At 39.5% G+C, this 24618-nt stretch overlaps 1 protein-coding gene across 4 annotated transcripts in view; it reads right to left on the reverse strand.

Moving 5' to 3' along the window:
- INPP4B (inositol polyphosphate-4-phosphatase type II B) overlaps nt 1-24618 on the reverse strand; it is a 560042-nt gene that overhangs the window by 181888 nt on the left and 353536 nt on the right. For 3 of the 4 annotated variants that reach the window (XM_045576851.1, XM_045576850.1, XM_036423483.2), the window contains 2 exons: nt 7953-8003; nt 751-830 (listed from right to left, as the gene is read on the reverse strand). In XM_045576851.1, coding sequence (XP_045432807.1) covers nt 751-830; nt 7953-8003 — 131 coding nt within the window. Of the gene's footprint in view, nt 1-750; nt 831-1166; nt 1231-7952; nt 8004-24618 lie in introns of those variants that run through there. The other variant, XM_036423489.2, reaches the window with a different exon arrangement.

Raw genomic sequence — 24618 nt, forward strand, 5'->3', positions numbered from 1 at the left:
AAAAGAAGGGCATCTTAAGTTTACAACTAGGGTTCTATATAATTTTATGCTATATAAATATTGCAAGGCAGTATTCTCCACTCCATACACACATAATTGCATAAGTTAGAATACAATTATATAGTAAAATAATATTGTTTCAAATTTATTATAAACTTAAACATAAATGTTTATTTTTAACACTCTTTTTAGTATTAAAACACTATAGAACTTCCTGAAGATTATCTCATATTCTATATCATAAGAAATTGTCCTTATACTATAAATCAGCTCTATCTATTGTCTGTCTCAATATGAGTCTATTTTAACTTATGTTTATATTTAAGAGGATAGCAACAAAATAAGCTCTAAAAAAATAATCATCTTACCCTCTAGTATCAAAGAATCTGCAATGCCTCTAGCCAATATATTTCAATCCTAGAAATACACTTGATTTTAAAAGTAATATTTTGACAAGTAACACAAATTATTTAATAACACTGCTCATCACTTCTATTGCTTTCTTACTTTCAAACAAATGTAATCCCTTTAATGATAAGGCTAATAAACTTTGACAATCTGAAACATCAACTTGAATGTGAGCTTGAATAATTGCTGTTTCAATGCAACCTGTTGCAAAGAAGGATGTAAGCCCTTTGAGAGCTGACATCTAAGCATCTGCGAGAACCAGGACTGTCAAACCCAGCCAGCCCTCAGTAAATATCTCGGGCCAGTCCCTGTAACTGTATTATTGCAGACAGAGACACCCACCTCAGGCTCAGTGCTAACAGTTGCTCCTTTGATCTCAGTAGCTCCCCCACTTTAAAACTGGCATAGCCCAGGAAACTCCGCTGAAAATAAGAGAAAGAACAGTTTTCATTAACTTCTGAGGTTCCTAATACATCTGCTGTCATAGCAATCACACAAAATTAGTCTCTAGAAGAAGAAAATGTTAGATCTCTTAGCCTGATAAACATTTCACGGACAGAAATACAATCATCGCGGATATATCCACCTTATGGGGTAAGTCCCAGGGGTGCAAATGCATCCTTTTCATTAAAAACAAAGACAAATAGCCTGGAAAATAACAAAATGTGTGACACAGAAGCCAGCTCTGTTCCACTAGCTAATTTTCTCCCCATATGAAAGCTGGTGCAAAAGAAAGAGGCTAAACTTTCCATATTTACCAACGCCACTGTCGTTCTTATTAGAATTCTTCGTCACTGGCAGCAACAACGTTGAATTCCAGATATGAGCAAATCTGGTTGTTGGGGCTATTTTTATGTGGGACTCTGGACAAGTTATAAATAGAAATGCTCTATTTTCCCCCCATCACAGCAATGTTTAAAAGCATTTGTTTCCTTTGTTATTTCTATACTAGCATGGGACAATTTCATCCTGACACACAAGAAATAATGGGACTTGTTCAGTTACGTTTTCTAAAATTGCTTTTTTAACCTATCGTACCGGGTGTTGACTATCTATGAATATCTACTTTCTCCACTCTTTGACTCATAATGTGAAGAATAAAACTCTAAAATTGGTTGTTCTTTTCCCAAATAAAAATCTTTCATCTCTTTTTAACATTCCTGGCTTCTTCTGATTTAAAAGTCACGGTATTGTGGTATACCATAAATACGATTTCTCATTCTCCCCTCAAGGTCAAGAAGTAAAGATGAAAATATCAAACCCATATTATTGCCTGTGCCATTGCTGCCAAACACACTGTAATATGCTACATGATCAGCGCTACATCTTCCAGAACATTCTGCCTTCATAAGTCTGTTATCAGCCTTCCCTAGAATAAAAGACTGGAAGCCAACTGGGTCTTTTCAGGGGAAAGTGTGCAATTACTCCATGCATAAAAGGCTGCATCTACACTGAGTAATTGTTGATAACAAGAAAGGAAAGCTTCTGGTCCAAACATTTCTCCCTCTTTTCCAAGTTCTAACCTAGAAAAACTGTCCCAAAAGGCTTCAAGGCAAACATTTGAAATAAACTCAGTTTTTAAGTTAGAGATGCTTATATATTGGGGATGATAAGCCCAGTTCATTAACTTGAAACTCAAAGAAATGATTTAGACATTGAGTCACCAAAGCCAGAAGCATATGATGCTAAATTGTTAGGTGGAGACTGTTAGGCAAAAATAGAGGGCTTGTGAGAAAATACTGGGTCACGGAGGGATGAAATGAGAGTAAACCGAGGCACAGAAGGATGTCCAAGAGCCATATGATCAAAGACTGAAGAACTGTAGGGCAGAGCGAGCCCATGAGAGATCAGTTGAACAGAAGCACTTATGTGACTTCATCAGAGATAACAAGCACAACATTCTTACATACAAGAGCATAAGATGCTGCTATGCCTGCTTCCTTGTTCTGTCGGGCTTTTTTTTATTAGCACTTATCACAACACACACACACACACACACACACACACAGCTGCTTATTCTGTACCCCCCAAATAAGTGATATTTGAGGCTCCTCCAGGAGCTTTATTCTGTTTTTTGAAAGCCCCCCACAATCTAGCATACAGTAAGATTGTGATAAATATTTACTGTGAATGAATGAATGAATGGAATAAGCAGAGCTTCAAGTAATTTTATTAAGTAGAGGAGAAATGCTCTTTCTGCAGATTTTTATAAACTACTATAATTCACTGAAATGTGAGAAATCAAAACAATGCTAGTGTGTAGATTGTATGCTGTTGTAGTGAATTTCATTTAACATTTTGTATTTTAAAGAGGTTTTACTTTCTCTTTCACTGATAATCAGTGTCTTTCATTTACATCCCACTTCTCACTATTATTCTTTCTCAAAGAAGACCTTTAACTGATCAGAAACTTCAAATTACCCCAGCATTTGCCTTTTGAGATTCTGAAGGTACAAAGCGTTTTGGAATAAATTAAAAACTACACATGTCATGAATGTTACTGTAGTCTCTTCAGCAAGGAAAAGAGCAAATGCCCCAGACTGGAATGCAGCAAGGAGACAGGTGGAGTGGCTATTTCCAGACATGGGCAACAGACACGCCACAAGGCACAGCTGCAAATAGAGATTGTGATCATAAGCCACTGACTGTCTCTCCTGTCCACCAGGCCAGGAGCTGCTGTGGAAGCAGGACCTTGGCTTGACCATCTTTGAGTCAAGCCCAGCACCTGGAACATAGGGGCTGCCCCAGGAGTGCCTGCAATGTGCCAAGAATGCCCATTAGTCAGTCTTTCCCATCACAACTGTCAGCCACATGCCTAATCTCGACGGATAATAAGAGATCTTACAAAAATAACACAATATGTTAAAAATCAATCTGGGGAAAAGACATTCTAGTATTACATTATAAAAATGTACCAAACCAGAGGACGTGTCATTTAGATATAAATGCTACCATATTTATTTTTAAAATAATTATCCTGGGACTATATGTTGCGTAAAATGCATGAATGAAACCCCAAAATTTCATGACAATGTATAATTGTTTCACGTTGCAACATCAACAATGGCATTGCCTGACTATACGTTTATTTTCTAGAAGGTTTTTATGTACTAGTCTTACTTCAAAATAAATAAAATTAGGTTCCTCTGCACTTCCCCCAAGCCCCCCAAAAATGGAAACCACATCATTCATTCCCATGACTATTCATTGGTTTCCAGTAAAATAATGAATTAGAGGGAAAAGTATTTTTGAAACCTGAATTCCCATGAGGGGAAATAGCAGACAGGAATGTAAAATAAATAATTTTGTTTAACCTGATATAAAAGAATAACACCATAAAATTATTTCATCTTTGCTGTTACTGTAATCATAATAATAATTTTTTAAATTTTTTAATATTTCAAGTAGAACTCAAGCAAGGAACAATATTTTCCATCTCTCCATCAGTGCTATTTCTAAAATTCTCACCTTAAAGGTTTTTAAACTGGAAGCTCCAATATGAGGGGGAAATTAAAAAGACAAACAAAGCATATCAGACTCACTAGAGCTGGAGCTCAGAGGTCTGATGTGTAGTCCTAAACCAATCATTCTGTTTCAAACAGAAACCAGGCAACTCCATCATCCACCCAGGCCCTGGGCGGGATGTCCACTGATGGCACCGCCAGCCCTTGTTTCTCTGTCTTCTCTTTTACAAACCTGTGCTCTTGGACAAGTTACTCCACCACTCTAGGCCTTAGACCTTAGTTTCTGTATGAAAAAGGTGCATATGATCACTGTGTATCTTTCACACATATACACACACACACATACACACACATGCTTATTCTGTACCCCCACAATAAGTGAGATTTGAGGCTCCTCAAGGAGTTTTATTCTGTTTCTCATAGTCATTGTTTTGGAGTCGGAGCTATCCAGGAAAAGCACTTGGTATGCTGCTCAGAAAGAGGAGCATTCCATAATGCCAGCTGTCACAGTGATTAAGACAACACACTCGAGCCCTGGATGGGGTGCTCTGTTGGTTGAAGCATGCTCTTGTGCACCCAAAGGTTGGAGACTTATCCCCCCTTGAGGTGCATTTGGAGGCAATCAATTGATGTTTTCCTCTCATATCAATGTTTTGTGTTTCTCTCTCTCTCTCTGCCTCTCTTTAAAAAAAAAAAAATCAATAAACATATCCTCAGGTAAGAATTATAATAATAATACACTCAAAAATCCGATGACTTAAAAGTGTTATAGGTCTACCTTAAATTCTTTTGGGAAAAGTCAGAGTATTTAAGAATATACACATATATTTTCTCATATAATCTATGAGAAATTCCTACAATAAAACACACACATACACAATACACACACACACACACACACACACACATACATATTTTAAAATAAACAATAGGCTCAGAAAAAACATAATTAAAAGATATACTAGATTACAAGTGCAAAAAATACCCCAACAACAAACAAGATACAAAGTTTCTATAGTCCTATACAGTTACTGTTGTTGCATGTTACCTATGATTCCTCATAGCTCAAATGTTTGTCAGATCATGTGGAATGTTCAGTAGTGCCCAAGAAATGTCCATCTGGAATCAAAGAATGTCAGGGCTTGTTAAGACACTGCCTGTCTGCAAGAGAATAAACTGAGGCCCAGAGGAGTTAACTGCTCACACCTGGTCACAGGCCAATTCAAGTCCAGGCTTCCTGCTTTTTGGTCCAGAATTCTTCCACCCCCATCACACTAGGCATCATTTGCAAGACAGGTGGCAATGCCTTTCCTTCTGACAGCGCTCTACCTGCACTGCACGCAGCTCTGATCTTTCTAGTCCGCTTTTGACAGGGCAACACATACCATGATCGCTCTGTTCCAAGCACACAAAGCCAAAGCAAATGACCATTAAATGGTTTCATGCACGATTTCAATCACTTACTTGGCTGGAATGTGTGCTATCAAGAGGAGGAAAAAAGGGACTGTACAAGTAAACAGTTTGTCTCACTAGCCTTCGCAGGGATTCTGAGCAAGTCACAGATAACCTGGATGCTCAGCAGGGTTGTACACCCCCCTGAAGCAGGTCCTCAATGGTCCCTTGGTCGAGCACTACTACACAAGGAGCCAGAGGATGTACAACCTCATACACGTGGCCATGAGCTGGGCAAACCTCTATCAGGTACATTCATCTAACTAAGCCTTGATCCAGAGTACAGGTCTTCTTTATACTGAAATTTGCAAGGAATCTCCCAAGGTTTTCCAAATACTGCTTAAAGCTGCACTACCCAATGTGTAGCCACCAGCTTGAGCCCTAGCTTGAGCCATAGCTCTAAATTAAGATGTCCTCTAAGGGTGAAATGCACATCAAATTTATAAGATATGGATTTATAAAAAAAAAAAAAAGAAGTGTGATGACTTATTGATAATTAATTATATTGATTACTAGAGGCCAGGTGAATGAAATCCATGCCCGGGGGGGAGGGGGTTCCCTCAGCCCAGCCTGCACCCTCTCCAATCTGGGACCCATCAAGGGATGTTCTACTGCCTATTTACAAGGATCAGACTATGGGGGTTTGGCCAGCCTGGGTGAGGGGCTGAAGGCTGTTTTCAGGCTAGCCACACCTGCTTCAGGGTGGGGGTCCCTGCTAGGGTGCCTGGCCAGCCTGAGTGAGGGGCTGATGGCTATTTGCAGGATGGCCACACATTCCTGGTGATCCAAGCTCCCAGCCCCTCTTTTTTTTTTCAGCACCTCCTTGAGTGGAGGCCAGGGCCAGCCAGAGCAGGTGGGAAGCTTGGCTTCCATCATCACTGGGGGCAATCCAAGCCTCCTGCTCGCTCCAGCTCCATGGCTGCTGCCATCTTCGTTGGGTTAATTTGTGAACTCACTCTTGATTGCCTGTTTTGTGTAGCAGAGTGATGGTCAATTTGCATGTTTCTCTTTTATTAATGTAGATATTTTGAAATGATATTTTGCAGATAGTATTGGGTTAAATGAAAATTTAAAATTAATCTCATCTGTTTCTTTTTTATTTTATTTTTTTAAAGCCTGGGCTCCTAGAAAATTTAAAATTATATTTGTGGTACACATTATATTTCTTTAAATAGGGCTAGCTTAGAGTTTAAATAGGTACAGCGATAATACTTTGACCTATTATTATAGAACTACATACAGGAACTGTGGCATAAGTTTTCAAAGATCTTTGAAGAGCTGACAGCGATATCACGAGGCTGATACACAGCATCGTCCCTCACATAACCTACAAGACAGGCCTTTTTTCAGAGCTCAGGAATTTTTTTTTACTGTCAAGCCTAATAGTTATGTTACACCATTTCCCACCCCACAGGAATAGAAAGTGGATACATGACCTATTCACACTAAAAATAATAATAATAAAAAATAATAATAATAAATCGCACCTACGTTTGTGCCCCCGAGAGAGCCAGCATTTCAAACATCTGCCACGCAGAGTACTCTGATAGCCATCACTGACCTGAGAAACATCAGAGCCAGCAGAAAGGGACCCTCACCCTCACCGTGGACAAGCACAGAGGAACCTGTCCCCTTGCCTCTCCCCTCACCATAGCATGAGCAACAAGAGCAGGAAGGGGTAGGACATGAGTGAGTATCAGACTATGCCTGCTCCCCAGCACAGGCTGCCAGAGGCACAGAGATGTTTAATAGTTACAAATTTCAAAAGGCCTTACACTCGATGAAGGACGAGTGAAGGGTGTGAGTACAGTGTGCAGTGGAAGCCCTAGCTTGAAGGAGGCCGCCTGGGGTGAACATAAACAAAAGATGTCTGACCTCAGCTCAGATCAGGGAGGGAGACAAGCGCCTGAGCAATGAAGGCCTGATGCTGGGAAGAACTTGCTAGCCCCGTTGGAGAAATTAAAACGAAGCCCCTGTAGTCTGGGCACAGAGACTGGTAGTGAAAGTGGGAGCAGACCAAGAGGTGAAGCAGAAAACAAAGCACAGAGATTCTCTTGAGTCAGAGGTGTTCAGCCAGGGCTCAGGAAGAAACAAGAAGCCTTGTGTTAGGCAAGAGAGAGCACCAAGACGCTTCTCTTTCTACCCTACCAGATTCAGAGATGGCTGGCATTCTTCCCAGTCATATTTTTGAAGGGCTGCCTTGGCAGGTTCAGGAGGCATGTTTTGACATGTTTAAGCAACAAGAAACCGAAAGCATCACAGTCCTGTGGCTGGTTGGTTCTCTGCCTCCTTCCTGAGGAGGTAGAACTCACATCTACAATTTGCCCAGCCTCCCAGTGGTCCATGAGTATTAGCTGGGAATTGCATCTCAGCAACCTGCAGGGCAATCTCTAGACTCCTCTCTAGCCAGCTGCCCTAAACACCGACTCAATGGAGGATTATTTTCAGAAGATAAGAAATGTATTCCATGTAACTCAGCAAATATGTGCCAGCGCTTCCTCATGTGCTCACACCCTATTAATTTAACTCAATTTCATTTGTCAGCCACTAGGCAGGAAGCCAAGGAAAACCCAAATCATTAACTTCGAAGTGATGTGTTTGCCTTCTGGAAACAAAAGAAACACTTACCCCAGTCTCCGGCAGGGTATCCTTATGTTCAGGCAGGACACTGGTTCGAACCTATGGAGAAAAACAAGCATTCTCTAGGTGATTCTGGAGTAGAAACCAGTGCAGAAGCTTCCCAGGTGCTGGCTTTTACTTTGCTTCGCCTGACGTCAGTCCAGACGCTCTGGTTAATCATTGCTGAAGTACCTGTGTACACCCCCACTGCAGAGCAAGGAAGCTGTCCTTTTATAGCTCCCAGCATTCCTACTGTTCCCAAGTACACAGAGCTGTCTGGATCCTCATCTACCACCACCTGTCAAACACAGAGATATCTGACCTGCAAGTGAGTCACCTTTAATTTTCATAAAAAGCAACCCCTCATTCAATATTCCAGGGAAATGATACAACTGGTGTAGAGGAAGTTATTCATATCTGTTCAATAGATATTTATTCTCTGAATGAGCACCCAAACCCACAGTTCTTATAAGTTATCCCTCCCACTCGAGAATTCTGGGCCAAATTGTCAGATACCATTATCTAGATTCACTTGAAAACAAATTCTCAATTGGGGGAGAGGGAAACAGTGTAAAATAATTAATCATCTGAGTAGGCTTTTCACAAGTTTAAAAAGCATTCTAAGTCAAATACCAACACCTTAGATAATAAGTGTGAAAAGTGTTCCAAGTGAACTACCCGTGTTTCCCCGAAAATAAGACATCCTCCGAAAATAAGACCTAGCGCATGGAAAGATAAGACATTCCCTGAAAATAAGACCTAGCGCAACTTTGGGAGAAAAAAATTCATATAAGACACTGTCTTATTTTTGGGGAAACAGAGTACGTATCAACATCTTAGATAATAAGTAGACATCAGCCTTCTGCTGGGCGGTCATGCTTTGCTTACCCTGGCTGGGCATTAGAATTACTGGGGACCTTTTCAAACTTTGGTGATCTATCCTGCTTTCAGACATGGTTTCTTTTTCTTTCTTTTTTAGTACAGAGATCTTTTATTTTTTTTACACTTGGCATGACATGAATTCACAGGGAATGGACTCCTGCAGCTCAGGCTCCTTTCCGTGTGCTTCTCTGGGTAGAGCAGGCAGGCACTTCAGTTGAACCCAGGTGCTTTTCTCTTTGGCTTCCTTCTTTTGCTGATCATGTTCCTTCGAATGTTGTAGGAGGGTATCTCGGCTCTTAGAGTGCTTACTCTGCTGAATCCATATGTTAATTCTTTTGGCAAGAATCTTGCCCTTGTTTTGTTCACAACAATGCCCATTGCATGCTGGGTGATACTGTAGACTCTTCTAGTTTTGCCACAGGAACAGTTGTGGGGCCTTCTTTTTTGAGCAGTGCCCATCCTCGATGTCCACAATATCACTTTTCTATAGATGTGCATGTATGCGGCCAGAGGAATAACTCTGAAAGGCCTGGAGAACACAGAGCGGGTGCCTCCCCTCTTTCCCTTTATGTTATCCCTTTGGCAAATGAATGGAAGATAGTGGATCCGGCCGAAAAGCCAGATGCAGATTCTAATGCTCAGCAGCCAAATCTACGGTTTTTTATGCCGGCGAAAGAATGTTCAGCCTAAGAAATGGTTTTATAAGAGTTCATCTGATCCCGACTGATGACAACTGCCGGGAAGCAAAATCTCAACGGACTGAGAAACTGCTCCAGAGAATGGCAGTTTTGCAGCTTATCTTATACATTAGCACCAAAGGAGGAGACATAAGGAGGGGTCCATGAAATTCATTGGTGGTAGATTAAGGGGGCAGGAGAAAGCAAAGCGAGAGCTCTCTGGGATAGAATAAAAAGCAAGAGGAAGAAACACTTCTTTGATACTTTGCGTGCAGGACAGTTAAGGTTACAGCTCACAGAGAGGATATGTGGGGGACAAGATAGCAATGTGGTGTCCCACTTGCCCTGCTGCTCCTGGTTGTGCCTTTGTTTGGGCTAGAAAAGAAAATGACTCAGACATTTCAAAGGTATGTTATCTTAGATTCTCAAAAACAAAGTCAATGTCAAAAGTAAAGGTCATGACAGGGAAGTTAAAGGCCCAGGAAGTGTCTACCACTGTGACCCACTTTCAGTCAGGAATGTCTACCTGCGGGCTTCCCTGTGTGGTCCTGTTGGGACTCTGGGTTTGAAAAGCCACTGTGTGGGACTTGCAGGGTTAGTATGTGGCCTCTTTTTCATCCACATCTACGTAAGACAAAAATGTTTCAAATGAAAAGAAATTATGACTATCTTTCTCACTTAATCAAAAGCTGATAAAAAGCAGGAGGAAACATGAAGCCTAAATTTAACACTATTTCAGTTGAAGTAAGGATGAGATAAACAAGGTAATTTTGTGAGCCAATGTCAGCCCAATAAATTCCATTAAAATAAATAAATACAGATCTACTAGTACATATTAGCACACTCTGTTCAACTGGAGAAGAGAGGGTTGGGAGGGCCGATGGAACAGAGGGACCCAGGACACCTGGACCAACGCTGTAGGAAATTCCACTGGAGGGACAGTATTGCCGATCACATTACTTTTCAAATCCTTTCACCCCTGACATGCCTGACCCTGCAAGGTCAATGTTCCCTGGTTGAAGGGATGTGTAAAATGACCCTCCTCATGCCCAAACACGTGAACCAGCTCCTAATGGCCTACCATGGTTTCCAATTCCTTGGGAAAAAAACTGAGGCCACGGTGAAACAGTCCATTTTAACTCACAGCTTAGCACTCCTTCTCTGCTTTATGACACATCCAGCTCTATCGTGGGCACAATTTGTCAGTCATTATGACATAAAATTGTCCACCAGAGCACAAAATAAATGACAAGAGAGATGGACCAGAGTAAACAACACAATTTGTAGAACACACTCGAGTTCATGAAGATTTCATGACGCAGCGCTCACTGGAGAAGCTCACTGGAGGATTTCATGACGCAGCGCTCATTAGCAGTTTGGTAGCTGCATCAATGTTCTTTAGTCCACAATGTTCAGCTGCACTATTCAGCCTCATTAGAGGGAAATCATTAGCTGGCCTCAAAGGATGAGGAAATTACAAATTAATAGTAGCCTGTAGTGGACCATACAGAGTGTATGTGCATATGGTGTCTTTCTCTCCCTCTCCCCCACCTTTTTCTCTCTCTCTCTCTCCATATATATTATGTATATGTGTGACATACATATATATGTCAGAATGGACTTTATAGACAGTGGGAAATATATATCAGAATGGACTATATAGACAGTGGATAAATATTCACACACATTCAACTCATTTTTTTTGCATGTGTATATTTATGCATCATTTAAAAATATTTTAACACTCAAATATCATTATCCAAAGGGATATGCTTGGATTTAGAAATAAAGTTAAAAAGTCAGAAGCTGGTGAGGGTCAACATATGCAGAAATGCATAAACTACATGATATATAATGTTGGACAAGTTGGAATTAATAGTAAAAATTCCTGCAACATAGTCATTAAACTCCAAAATTTATATTGATTTTATCAGAACACTGATTCCTTATAAATATAAATAAACTAGAGAAACAAGATTCTCAATCCAAATTTGTGCACAATTTTAAAAAAATTAAAGCTATCCACAGACAAGATTGCCAAATCCAACATGTGTGTGAAACTGTACTACTTTACTTAATAGAAGCACTTTTGAAAAGTACACATATTAGCATTTTTCTAAATTGAGTTAGGTTTACCAATAAATCACCGATTTAGAGTTTCTGATTTTGAGAAATTAAAAGACAAAACTTTTGTAAGCCAATTTTAAATTCTATAAAGTCAGATTTTCATATGAAACATTTATTTATATTAGTATGCATATATATTTCTAAAACATTTATATTTAAGGCAAACACTACTGATATTGTGACATATAAGTTACACATCAATGATGCATTTCTTTTTTTTATTGATTTCAGGGAGGAAGGGAGAGGAAGAGAGAAATAGAAACCTCAATGACGTTAGAGAATCACTGATCAACTGCCTCCTGCATGTCCAACACTGACTTGATGCCCACAACCCAGGCATATGGCCTCACTAAGAACCAAACCGATGACCTCCTGGGTCCTAGGTTGATGCTTAACTACTGAGCCACGCCAGCCAGGCCAATGATACATTTCTTATGAAATATAGACCCCTCATTACAGTGAACTCAAACTGGGTGGCCAGCACCAGGTTTGCTAGTGAACAAGGTCCCATTTGGGACTTCAGTGTCTGGTGTATGAATGATCCAGTACAATGTAATAAAGGCTACACTGGAAACGTGAGCATTTTCCTGTGTGCATCCAGACAGAGTAATAACTAATTCAAGCTGTGAGTGTCAGGAGAGGTTTCACAGGGGAGGTGGTATGGGTTCTGAAGGATGACTGGGAGTTTTAGGCAATGAAGGATATGACCATGCAAGCCGGGTGCTGTATAAAAGGCATGCATCATAGAGTTATAAAGCCCATTTGTGGTTGAGAAAGAGTGGGTATTCCTTGATGCTTATAACATGGGGACCTTCATGAAAGGGGCAAGATATAAAAATACTCCATGAGACAGGTTGATATCATTTGCCTTAAAGGGCCATCTATCCAGGAGCTTTATGCAATGCATAGGCAACAAGAAATCAGGGAAGACATTTGGGTAGAGGAGTGATATGATCAGAGCTTTGAATTATACCAACTCTGCTCCCAGTCCTGCTGGGAGAATTATTTAACCTCTTTATGCCAGCTGTCTTTTACCTGGATGTCAGTTATCTTTAACATAGAATCAGTTGTCTTTTTCATCTTTACAGGACGTAGGAGGATACCTGATACAGAGGAAGAAAAGAAATAGTGAGGGAGATAGGAGATGAGGGAGGAAGGGAGAAAAATAAAGGAGAAAAGAAGAAGAAAGAAGGGAGGAAGACTGAAAGACAGGGAGATAGATAGATAGATAGATAGGGAGGGAGAAATATTTCACTGGTGGGAAAATTTAAACAAAGGACAGATTTAGAAGAGACTTCTTGATGAGGAAGGGATGAAGCAATGGCTGTCACTGTAGCATTTGGAATATTTCAGTTCATGGATAACATCAAGCCTCCTGAGATTTATTGACCTTCCTCAAGAATTAATTTTTCCTTTTTTGGTCTTATTACCAGTTCTTGCCCATGTTTGTCTTCACTATAGCCCTCCCTGGCCCTCCACAGAACATAAGAATGTTTGACTACACATTTAAAAATTGTATAACTCCCTTTAGTCTAGACTTTTATGATATCAAATAAAGCAAGACAGAAAAATTAATATGAGTAATTATGTAGAAGATTATATATTCCATCTTGAATATGTCACCAGGTTCATGTAAAACACTTTCATTTCTTTCTCTATCAACTTCTTAAGCAAAATTCTACATACTAAATTTACCTTGAAAAAAGAAAAATCAAAAGGTAGCATACAGTGAGTTTATACTCACTGTTTCATCAAATCCCTGCAGACTGGATCATAAACTTTTAATTGTTCCCAAGCAGGAGGCTGCTTGGACTACCACAGCAGTGGCTGAATATAGCACTATTCCAATGCTCAAACCCATGCAAAATTCTCTAAACTAGTCAACCTTGTTACAAACAGCATGGGCACCACTCCCCTGAGGGTGGAAGGAGGGTGAGGATTGTGATGCTTTTCATAGTAACTATGAATGTGGCAGTGCCACTACCTCAACTGACAGGTCATCATTGGGTCCCTAGATCAAGAGAGGGAGAGCCATGCTGCCTGGCCTCTGTGTAGCAGTGTCTGTGCCCTGGTCTCATGCAAATACATCTCCTCATTGGTCGGTGAGGAAAGAGAAATCTTCCCCTGATCATTCAATTGGGTGAGGGCAGAGCAGAAGATATTGACAATAGTAGAGGAATACCCTTGGGACACAGAAAGTTCAGATGCTATTCTTAGATTATTGTCACATCTGGTAAGGTCTCTGATAATGAATATGTCATTGAAACACGTAACTTTTCACTAATTAAAATGTTACTCTAATTCTCTATGTATCTCAAATTAGAATGCATAATATCATATTTACTGGGTATGAACACATAACTGCCTTAATATTTAAACACATAAAAACCTGAAATGTTTAGCCCCCTTTTACAGTAGGAATAAGTTGCTCAGTCAATATTTTATTTCCTTGTATGAGAAATAGACAAAAAAAATTTTTTTAAAGGTTAACAGAGTCTCAATGCCGGAAGAGGTCTTGGATATTATCAGACAATGTTTCTTAAATGTCCCTGTGTATACTCAACATATACTGGTCAGAAACTTGTAAAAATACAGAATATCAGGCTTAATCCAAACCTACTGATCAGACTCTTCACTTTTAACGAGGTTTCCAAGTAAATCATATGCACATTAAATTTTGAGAAAGTATGACATAGAAGAGAGTTTATGAGTGAAATAAGTCACAGATGAGAATGGTAGTCATTTGCACATAAACATGACTGGATAAGGAATGGGCTTTGGTTGTCTGGTTATGAAGGTGTTTAGTAATTTTTTTCAGTGTCAGGCATCTGTAAAAGCACCAGATGATATTTTTGATCAGTGATGGCCTTTCCTTTGTTATACAACTGAAAGAGATTGCTCTATACATGAAATCAGTGCCTGATTTGGGTCAGAGCTAGGCTGGAATTTTGGTAAGACCCTGTGTCAAAGGTTAATTCTCCACCTCCATACCTCCACATCCCAAATTCATATGTTGAAGCCCTGGACACCAATGTGACTGCATTTGGATTAAGTTAAAATGAAGCTTTAGAGTGGGACTCTAATGTAATATAGTAAGACCACAAACCGCAGCTTGCGGGCCACATGAGGCTCTTTGGCCCCTGAAGTGTAGATCTTCCACAAAATACCACGTGTGGGCGCGCACGTACAGTGTGATTGAAACTTCGTGGCCCATGAGCAGAATATGGTTTTTGGCCTGGGTGAGTCTATTTTGAAGAAGTGGCATTAGAACACTCAAGGGGCCAAAGAGCTGCATGTGGCTCATGAGCCATGGTTTGCCAACCACTGGGGTAGGACAAAGAGACACCAGTGATGCAAACATAAAGGAATGATTACATGAAGTGACTCATGAGGGTGGTCACCAGCAAGCAAAGGAGAGAGGCCTCAGAAGAACTCATCCCTGCCAGTGCCTTGATCTTGGACTTCCAGACTCCAGAAGTGTGATAAAATAAACTTCTATTGCTTACACCACCCAATCTGTGGCATTTTGTGACAGGAGACTTAGAAATTTAGACTATCGTTATAGGTTATGGCTTTCTGGAACTTTCAACTGAGAGCACAACTCTTCTTTGCTCTTCAACCCTGAAAGAATGCCAGATATTCTCAGAAGTCTCAGAGGAGTCTTCTGCACTGTACCCCATGAGGCTTGAAAATCTGGCAAAGGTTTTTATAGGCAGATGAGCTGTGAGTTGGAGCTCCCTGCAGTCTCCATATTTGTCACTTCAACTTCACATAAAAACAAAAATCTCTGATGGGTTCTCTGTGTTTAGCTGCGACCTTATGTTTATAAAGCCCTGATACTCTGACTTCTGCTCAAGGGAGAATCTGTAAATGCCCTCAGGTGAGAAATGGCCTGTTAGTGCTCACTATCAATTTGGCATCCATTCTTAGGACTTGTCTCTCACTTGTTTTCTGTGGTCCCTGGTTTCCTGAGCGGTGAAACAGTGGGAGGTTTCCCTCAGCTTTTTATAGGCATTTAGCCTGGTTCTTTAGCACCCTCCCTGCAAAGCTCTGAGTTCAGAAAGCCTCTTCTGAGAACAAATGACATTGACCTGAGGCACTTGAAGTCATGATTTCTCATTTAATTCAACTAACTACTTGAAAACTGCTGATTCTCCTTCTCTGAGCAGCAATAGCCCTGTGTCCATGCAAAGGCCTGTTCTTATTAATCAGCAAATGCCACAGAGGAAAATCTGCAGGCTCCTGATAGCTCAACTCCCAAAATCACTCCTTTCTCTGGAATTTTAGTTCATCTCAGAATTATTTTCACAGCTTGATGATGTTCTCAAACGTGATTTCTGTAACATGTCATTTAAAGCTTGTTGTCAGAGGGCTCATGGCTTGTCCCACCCCCCACATTGACCCAAAGTAAATTTTTTTAATATATGAAAGTTATTGGAAAGATAAGAAATCCTCCAAATGTACTTGAGAGATGAAAATTAATAATTAACAGAACATACTGAAATATGATCAGAGGAGAAAGTCCCATTATATATTGGTCTGCCAATTGAGGGAAGTCTTCGATAAACCAGTTACAAATGCATAACTGCAGGGAGTTCTCTTAGTTAAAACAGGGTTTCTCCTAAAGGCTGAACACTGTCCAGAAATAATCCAATTATTATTTAGAATGGCACGCTGGCTTGGTCTTTATTAAGTCAGTGTGATTATCTTTCACATGTCAAGACACATCATTCAAAATTATGTACACAAGAACGTTCTATAGACTTTCAGCCACAAAGAGATAACAGGAAGACAAATATAAGCACAGTTTTAGGTTGGATGCATCTAATCTTAGAGGCTTTCCATTTCTCTAAGGCAGTGATGTTCACATCACAGCTCTATGGTCACATGGGTCCCTTTATGCTTAATTAGCTGCTCTTTAAGACTTCTAATTTTGTGATATGAATGCACCATTATACTCAATTCCACCAATCATACAGAAGTCATGTGGTTCTTTAGGTTAATGGTGACTGCAAATGCAGCTCCAGAGGCACATAACTCTGAGTATCCCTGCCATTACCCACATTTTATTCCCTTTCCCTTTCCAACTATTACAGAGATCTATTACAGGCATTGAAAAATGACCGAAACAGCAAAAATACCTTTAGACATTCCCTTCCATTCTCAGAAAATCTCTAAAAGATAAAGGCTCTGCTAAAACAAGAGGTACTGACACTGTGGTCTGGTTTTCATGGTAGTCGAAAAGGTCTCCTTGAGAGTTTAGTCTATGGCCTGCCTTTCTAACATGTGAGTTCCGCACCTTCCTGAATGGGACTCTGGGCTGAGAAAGGCAGCCTTGTTCAGACCCCATCAGGTTGCTTGCTCTGTGGGTACAAGCCAACACCTGTCCTGGACAATCACCTAAAGCCAAAAGGACGAAGCTCTAAAGAGCTGCACAATTTAAGACCATAGACTTAAGTGTTAAGAGATGTTTGGGTATTTTTACAATGAAAATAAAGAACAAAGGAGCTCTTTGCACTGCAAAAGCTCTGTGAACGGATACTTTGCTAAACTGTTCGTTATAAGTTGAGTACTCTATTCCTGTTGACTTCCAAAGCCCCATCTGAGGAAATTATTAACATGTGACATATATACAGGGTTCAATTCAAATCTGGTACATGTGTATTAACAGTTCTTTGTCATGTCAAATCTCCATTACTGCTTCTTTTTCCTCCTTTCCCCCACTCCCCTTCTCCACTATCCCCATGTACAAGCATCAGTGGGTCATTATTCAGAAAAGTGGAAAGAGAGTCACTGGAACTGATCCCTTGATCCCAACGCTAGACCTGGACTAAGTATGTACTAGCCGAGAAGGAAATAATATAAAGTTTGTAATTAATAAATAAGAATAACGGAGTCAAATTTCCATGACCTATTGGTTATTTCATAAATACACATCTTTATATTTTCACTTGTTAATGAGTGTGGAATTAATGTTTTGCCCATTTTTACAGATTAGAAAACTCAGCTTCAGAAAACTGGAGTCATTTGCTGGGAACACTTCAACAGCAAAGCTGTAGATCTGACATTACAGGGTCTGTTTCGAAAGTCTGTGCCTATCCACAGCAGTGCCTCTCCTGAGCCCAGACTGAGGCGACTTTAATTGTCTTCCTTCAGGCAGTTTCATGAGAGTTTTAAAAACAAAAAAATCTAATCACCTCAAGGAATAGAAACACACACTATCACATTGCCAGACTGAAAAACACCATCCTTATGTAGTATCAGACCTCAATTAAGATTACAGTTATGAATTAATGAACAAGCTATTAGTCAGAGAATAATAATATCAACACACACACACACACACACACACACACACACACACACACACACACTAATTAATCTGATACTCCCTGAAAGTTATTAGTCCCAACACTATAAGGCTAAATAATTCTATGTAGCTATAAAACAAAATTGTTGTAATATTACTCAGTGTTTTAAGAGATCATTTACAACCCAGGGTTTTGTAACCCCAGTCAAAAAAAAGATCAATCACCAAGCCCTGGGTAAAGATCAATTGACTTATACAATCAACCCACAAAGTATATTTTTTATAAAATGAGGTGAAATAGTGTATATAGGTAGGCAAAGAAGAAAAGAGTTTCCAATGCAGCTGTCCAATGAAGTATTTGTCACCAGGCCAAGATGGGACAACTGCAATAGCTCTATTCTACTATCACACAAGTTTCTTTCTCTATGGAATTCTACCAATGTATCTGCATCCAATAACTTGAACAATGGGTCTCAATGTTGGCTGCACATGAGCATCACCTGGAGAAGCTTTAAAAATGTCAATGCCAGGGCTGCACTTGTTTATGTTCCTTTAATTGATGTGTTTCTAATCACTCAAAAAGACTGCTTACAGAAGCACACAAGACAGTGCAGTCCTCCCATTAATCAGACAATAAAGAGATTTGCAAAAATACTAAACAGTGCCACTCTCTCAGTATATAGTATATAAATTTCCTATACATGTTTTTAGTTTTTCAAATTACACCAATTTTAAAAGCATGTATTACTTCTGTTAGCATATAATGAGTTTATTATTAGCTATTTTAAGTGAATTATCAGGTGCTTTAAAATTCTCTTTGTTTTAATTTCTAATGTGGTAAACTCCACATTAGAAATAGTTTTTAAACTCCACACAAACAAAAGCCCTTCGGGATTCTTGATAGTTGTTAAGAATATAGAAGGATCCTGAGATCAAGAATATGAAATCACTGCTATTGGTGAGCCTCACATTTAGGATTTGTCTTTCATGTCTACTAGGTCAGTCCTACCATTTTAAAGAAGACCGCAGAGTCTCTTTTAGAGATGGATGTCATGTTTATTCTATGCACCCACTAATCCAGAATAAGTCACATGGTTCCCTGAACATGCCTTGCTCTCACCTCTCCCCATGCCTTTGCATATGTTAATGTGTCCTTGTAAGTGCTAAGGCTATGGGTTGAGGAAGAAATAGTCACTTCATGAACTTACAGTCTAGCATCAGGAAGAGATTGTAAATAGCAAAATGAAAGTAAATAGGGTAACCAAATAAAGTGTTAACGGGTATATTTTGCTCATATTGTTGAGAATGGTTTTCTCTGAGCAAATAATTTGATTAAGACCTTCATAAAGAAAAGGAATCAACTCAGGAAAAAAAAAATGAGGGAATAGTATTTTAGGCCAAGACAATATCAAGTGCAAAGGCCCTGAGATCAAAACGGCTGAAAACAGTGATTGAATTTAGGAGAAAGAAGTGGAAGATAGAGTCAAAGAGAGGCAAGGCTCTAGCAATACAGGCCCTAAATTCTAATATCAATGGAAACTCTAGTGGAGTCTTGAGCCAAGAAGTTATGTGATCTTCTTCATGCTTTAAAAATATTACTCTGGCCAAAGCCAGTTTGGCTCAGTGGTAGAGCGTTGGTCTGCGGACTGAAAGGTCCCAGGTTCGATTCCGGGCAAGGGCATGTACCTTGGTTGCAGGCACATCCCCAGTAGGGGGTGTGCAAGAGGCAGCTGGTCGATGTTTCTCTCTCATCGACTTTTTTAGCTCTCTATCTCTCTCCCTTCCTCTCTGTAAAAAATCAATAAAATATATTTTTAAAAAATATTACTCTGATTCTATATGAAGAACAGACTACAGAAGGTCAAGATTAAAAAGAATGAACAATTTGAGCCATTTGCAAATTAGTTTTATTATCAGAACTCTTCTTTTTCTATAATCAAGGTCAAGCTAAATGTTTAGGTATTACAGAGATAATCATTGAGTAGCCCTGAGTCATTTAATGTTTCTGAATATTTATGGAAAACACTTTGATAATAACAGAGAAATAAAATCATTATATAAATTTCTTGTATGTACATTTACATTAATCTATAAGGATAATAATGCTCAACTAGTCACGAGACTATTTGTGGATGAATAATTAACTAAATGCATTTAGGGATAAATAAAAAAATGTTGTACTATTTATATCCTATTTATCTTATGGATATTAAGAAATAGCACAGCTATTGAAATACAAAAAATATTAAAAAGAAGCACAGTATCTTAGAGCATGAGGGAACTCAATTACCTGAAAAAAAATATCAGCAACAAACTGAGTGATGACAATCTATCTATATAATAGAGGAATATGCAAATAAGCCAGGACACCACACCGTTATGTCACAACCGAACAGCAAGGACTTGAGGCTGCATGGCCCATGGACTGGGCAAGGGACCTCAGGCCACATTTCCCACCCTGTGGGGCTTGACAGGGGACCTCAGGCTGTGCCCGGCCTGGAGATCTCAGGCCATGCCCCCCACTCCAGTGCCTAACTGGGGGACCTCAGCCCCCACCACCACCACCACCACTCCTCAAGCAGCGCCTCTACCTCAGCACTGGGCTGAGGGACCTGAAGCTGACCCCCCCACCTGGTGGGAATTGATGGGGGACCTGAGACTGTTCCCTCCACCCAGCGCTGGGCCAGAGGACATGAGGCTGCACCCCTCACCCAGAACGGTTTGACAGACATGAGGCCAGCCAGGTCTGGGTCTCACCTAATGGGGGAGGGGACAGATGGATCTGGGTCTACTGTGTTTTTGAAGCACATGCGGGTGGTGGGCGGGGACTTGACTCCAGGTCCTGCAGCGTGTCCCAGACTCTGACAGGAGGGAGATTTTCATATGCATTTTACTAATTTTCTTTCATCTTTGACACTTCTATTATAGACAAAGGTCAAATAGCAATATTAAAATATTCTGCTAATTAATTCCATTTTAATGTGCACAAATTTCATGCACTGGGCCATTAGTCTATAATAAAAAAGCATAATATGCTAATTCAACTGGACATTCTTCCTTCTGGACAATGCCACAGTAGGTGGGGCTGAGGCAGAGGCAGCAGAGTTCCACAGCCACCGTGGCAGGCAGAGGCCAAAGCAATTGCATGAATTTCATGCATCAGGCCTCTAGTAGAATTATAATTATTAAAGAAAGCCCTATGAATAAGATTGTTTAAGGATGGGTTGAGCACTTCTGTCAGGCACATATGACAGCAGTATTGAGAAAATACCTTCATTCTTACATCTTTGCATCTGAACCATATCAGCAAGCAATGATCTGAAGACTCATGAATAGCAAATAGTGATGCATGTTTGAAAGAATATAAAAGGGAAAAGCAGCCCCTTTAATTGTCCAACCAAACCCTTTCTTTCCAGCACAAGAGACCAATTAACAGAGCTTCTGAACAGCATCTTTCCACAGGGCACAATTTTGCACGTCATTGGGCCCAACTTAAAATACACTTTGGAAATCCAACTCTGGGCTTTTTAAGTTAAGGTTGCAGAACATTTTACATCTGTACTGGACCACTAGCTGCCTATGAGATGGCTCTTTTCTATTTAAAGTTTTTTTGTCTGTTTTACAATGTAAACTGGCAGTCAGAACCAAGTACACACACACACACACACACACACACACACACACACACACACACACATACATGTATAGACGTAAACACACTCACAAATGCATAGAAGTATTTGGCAAAACAATTCAACTCCATTACACTATAACCAACAAATTCCAAAATAGTCCTAGTCTCTCAAACCATTCAAAGCTTTTAAAATATATCTTCTTGGATGTCTAAACACTTTACTGGCTCAAGAAAGCATCTGAAACCTAGTATCTTAACAGATTTCTTAGGAGTTGGAATATCTCTGTCATTTATAATGCCAAGCTTTACACTTAGAGTTTCTGCTTGGTATTTTTGCTGTCTTGGAGCCAAAAGTGGCAGGCAAAATTGGAGCTACTGGGTTCAGACATCTGATAGGAAACTATTTAAAACCAGGTGCTCTAAGCAAAGTTCACTCAAAGAGATAAGAGAAACAAAGGGTATATTCATATACTTTCCAAATTCAAAGTTGTACTTTTACCTTTTGCATTTCTTTCTTCGATGCTGCCAGAAAGAAACTTTCAAACCTTCTCAGACAGGGGTGTTCAGTATTGCACAGACAAGATGAGACCGCCATCAGGAAATGCAGAGTTTAATCATGCGGAGTGGGATTCTGCCTTCAAGGACAGTGGTGTGCAGGTTAATGTTTAACAACTGAGGATGGGGATGGGAGGGAAAGCTATGGTTGACAGAGTGGGCCAATTTCTGTGGTGTAAATACTCCCACCCTGGCCCATTTCACTTGAGACAACTAACTGTAGAGTTGGGAAATGCACAATGCCAGCTCTCTGGGGTGTGTAGCAGACAGCAGCACACCACCACGGGGCCAGATGCAGAAGTCACTTCAGCAGAGGGCCTTCGGACCCAGACACACTGATATCCCAGTGTATTGTGAGCCTGGCTGAGTATTTCAGGAAGAACTTAGGATAATGCAATTCTATTCTCAACAATAATTTTAAAGTAAAACCACCTTTAGCCTCACAAGTCAGGGGATTAAAATCATCTCTCAAACCCCAATAATTTCTATTAATTTTAATCTCAGCAGAATTCAGTTGTGTGTCCAAGAGGTGACCAGCACTATCTATTCCATCCAATTCCTAGTAGCTGCTGAGTAATTCTTTTCAAATCAATGGAAACTTTGACCATGGGAAAGATGCAGAAACACACTAAGAATCTGGCTCGCCAGAGTTGGTCTCATGACATCTCTGGACTCCAGGGTCAGGTTTAAGTGCCCTGGCAGCGAGTACTGGATGCTTCAAAATTTTCTCTATCTTCAGAGTTTGTGATTATGGTCTTGATCGTGTGACGCATCAATGTTTAGAAAAGTATTTTCACTCAATGCACCACAAAGATGGAAAAAACCCGAGGTTGTCAGCTTATCCCTGGTCCATAAATAAACTTACTCATAACCAGGTCTTCTAAATTATTGTCTAAACTCTTAAGAAGTCTTCTACTGAGGAATTTTAAAGTTTTATTCAAACAAATTTCTTTAAAGATAATTAACTATTCCTCATAACTCCACCTAATTAAGTTTGTTTTTACAATAGAATAGTTGTTTTGTATAAGTTTTACTTCACAGTTTATTCCAAACTAAGCTACATGATATGATAGTCTGTGCTTATATGACCAGGTCTGAGACTTCAGACACTATTACATAAAAAAAGTATGACATTATAATGAAACTTTATTCTTGTTTATTTTCCTTCTTTTCTTCAAGTTAAGCATCAAGGTAAGCAAGTAAACATAGCTAGGCCTTACAGGTTTTGTAATAATAGGTTACTAGCCTTCATAGACACATCCATATTCATAAAAAGAACAATGGAAGAGTATTAAATGCTATTCTTAAAAAAAAGAAATAAATACTTCTCAGTGACATTGGGAAATGGATATTTAAACTTATTAAACAGGGATAAAAATAAAAAAGCATATAGGAAGGAAGTATAAAAAAAACAGGTAGGAAAAAAGATAGGGTCACATTCATCATCATGAAAACCCACACTGGGTGCTCTATCCTTTATGCGTAAAGGGGTGCTGTGCTACAGGAGACATTAGGAATAATTTAATCTAACACCTTAAAATTTGCAAAATATAATTTTTCCAGCTCTACTGAGGCATAATCAACAAAGAAAAATTGTATATGTCAATTTGATATACATTGTAATGATTATATATATATATATATATATATATATATATATATATATATATATAGTGGTGTCTCACACAACAAACTTAATTCGTTCCAGGAGCAAGTTTGTTATGCGAAAATTTCGTTATGTGAAACGCGTTTTCCCATAACAATACATGTTAAAAAAAATAATTCGTTCTGTAGCATAAAATATGCTAAGATGACATAAAAAAAGATAAATTTTTTGTTATTATTTTTATTTAGATACATCTAAAAACATATTTTTTAAAAAAAAATTATATAAAAAAATTATTGAGTTTAACTTAAAAGGACGACTGCCGTGATACGTGCCTGATTTAATTCGTAATGAAGAACGATTGCCGTGATACGTGCTTAAGTTAAGCGCAGTGACTAACGACTGCCTGCAGTGCCTGCGCGGAAGGATGCAATACATCGGCAGGGATCGTGGAAGCTCGGGCAAAGCGGTCGTGGAAGCTCGGGCGACTTCGTTGTGTGAAACGAAGTTCGTTGTATGAATCATGAAATGAAGTTCGTTGTGTGCAGCGTTCGCTGTGCGAGGCGTTCTTTATGCGAGGCACCACTGTGTGTGTATGTATATATATATATATATATATATATATATATATATATATATATATATACTAAAAAATGGTAGCTAATGAGAGGGAATGGGAGTGTTAATTATCTGGATTGTGGTAGTCATTTCACAATGTGTATGTGTGTGTCACATACACATTGTGAAATGACTACCACAATCCAGATAATTAACACTCCCATTCCCTCACATTAGCTACCATTTTTTAGTATAAAGAGAGCAATTAAGATGTACTCTCTTGATACCATTCAAGTACACAGTGCAGTACTGTTAATTATAGTCAC

This window comes from Pipistrellus kuhlii, unplaced genomic scaffold, assembly GCF_014108245.1.
Source record: "Pipistrellus kuhlii isolate mPipKuh1 unplaced genomic scaffold, mPipKuh1.p scaffold_m20_p_8, whole genome shotgun sequence".
Classification (NCBI taxonomy): domain Eukaryota; kingdom Metazoa; phylum Chordata; class Mammalia; order Chiroptera; family Vespertilionidae; genus Pipistrellus; species Pipistrellus kuhlii.